Genomic DNA, 1,349 nt, shown 5'->3' with positions numbered 1-1,349 from the left:
GGACGCTGCCTAGGAGAATCCAGCAGAAGGGTAACATCGCCCTCTTGTGAAGATAGTTGCAGCTACGCCCTGCATGTCAACTGACAATGTCCCTGGTCGACAGAGCGCTGTCTGTGTCTGTCTGTCTGTCTAGTAGCCTGTGCGTCCGCCCTGTCTGTCTATCCGTCTGTCTGCAGTACTGTGGGCATTCCGTGGCGGAAGACAAGTAGGTACATTAGGACATCCACCGTAGCGTTCAGGGGTTGGGGGGGGGGGGGGGGGGGGGGGCGAAGTGGCTGGGTAGGTGCGTCTGTCCTCTCCTATCTGCTGAGACGAAGCTTGATGGAGTTCTTCACCACTGGAATGTGGTTGGCTGGCAAGAGAGGCACGTCTGACAGATCCGCACTGACAATTCTCTGAGGGTAGAGAAAGATTATTAAGTTGTAGTTTGGCTGTAAAACGCACTATATAAACAGACCAAAGAGGAGATTTTCAGAAAAGTATCTGTAGCCTACTTAGAATTATGAGTGAGAGAAAATGAGACTCCTTTGTGAATGTAATGTTTACCGTTACCTTAATGTCTGCCTCCATCTTCACTTCCCCTTCAGAAGCAGCCATCTCCTCAGATATATTGTCCTCGTTGACCTGGGAACACCAGGACCCACATAACAGTTTATCACAACTACTAGGCTTGGGTGGTATACCGTATATACCAGGGCATTTGGAAAAAGCCACGGGCTGGTTTTTCAATACCGTCCAAAAAAACGATGACGTTTTCAATACATTTGAATAATTGTAATTTATAAGTAAATACCTGCAGTCAACTTGTGCAATACATTAGGAGACGCAGAGACATAAAATGGTATCCATAAATGAAATTGGGACATGATAAGCTTGTTGTGTACCTCTGCCTCCACAGAGGTAGCTGCAGCACTATCCTCCGTCCTCTTCGTCTCTGGGACTACGGAGGAGTCCTCCTCCATCTGGTGCTCCTCAGGGCTCTCCTCTTCCAGCACCTCCTGGTCAGGGGTCTTGTGGGCTGCTGGGGCACCCAAGGTGGGGGGAGGAGAGGGGGTCTTGTGGGCCGCTGGGGCACCCACGGTGGGGGGAGGAGAGAGGGTCTTGTGGGCCGCTGGGGCACCCAAGGTGGCGGGAGGAGAGGGGGTCTGGGGGGCCGCTGGGGCACCCATGGTGGCGGGAGGAGAGGGGGTCTGGCTGCTGGGGACTGGGTCTCCTGAAGGCTGTCTCTCAGCGGCTGACTCCTACAAGAAACAGAGGGGAGGAGAACATTATCAAACCGGATCAATAACTGAAGTCTACTGTCCCAAAATGGCAGCAACAACTTCTATGTGGTGTATACATGTTGTACA

The 1,349-nt window shown here is 52.0% G+C and overlaps 1 protein-coding gene across 1 annotated transcript in view; it reads right to left on the bottom strand.

Annotated features, from left to right (window-relative positions):
* Positions 1 to 256: 256 nt before the first annotated feature.
* The window catches only part of LOC311106991 (poly(A) polymerase type 3-like), a gene marked incomplete at its 3' end in the record, with an annotated part of 25,791 nt that continues 24,698 nt past the window's right edge, over positions 257 to 1,349 (bottom strand). The window contains exons 18-20 of the mRNA XM_084149416.1: positions 885 to 1,241; positions 553 to 624; positions 257 to 395 (exon numbers count right to left, since the gene is read on the bottom strand). Of these exons, the coding sequence (XP_084005542.1) occupies positions 300 to 395; positions 553 to 624; positions 885 to 1,241 (525 nt within the window). The remainder of the gene's footprint in view (positions 396 to 552; positions 625 to 884; positions 1,242 to 1,349) is intronic.

The sequence above is a fragment of the Coregonus lavaretus genome (genome assembly GCF_964263955.1).
Source record: "Coregonus lavaretus genome assembly, chromosome: 31".
In the NCBI taxonomy this organism is placed as follows: domain Eukaryota; kingdom Metazoa; phylum Chordata; class Actinopteri; order Salmoniformes; family Salmonidae; genus Coregonus; species Coregonus lavaretus.
Note: the sequence above shows the minus strand (reverse complement) of the source record. Positions and strands in the feature narration are given on the sequence as shown.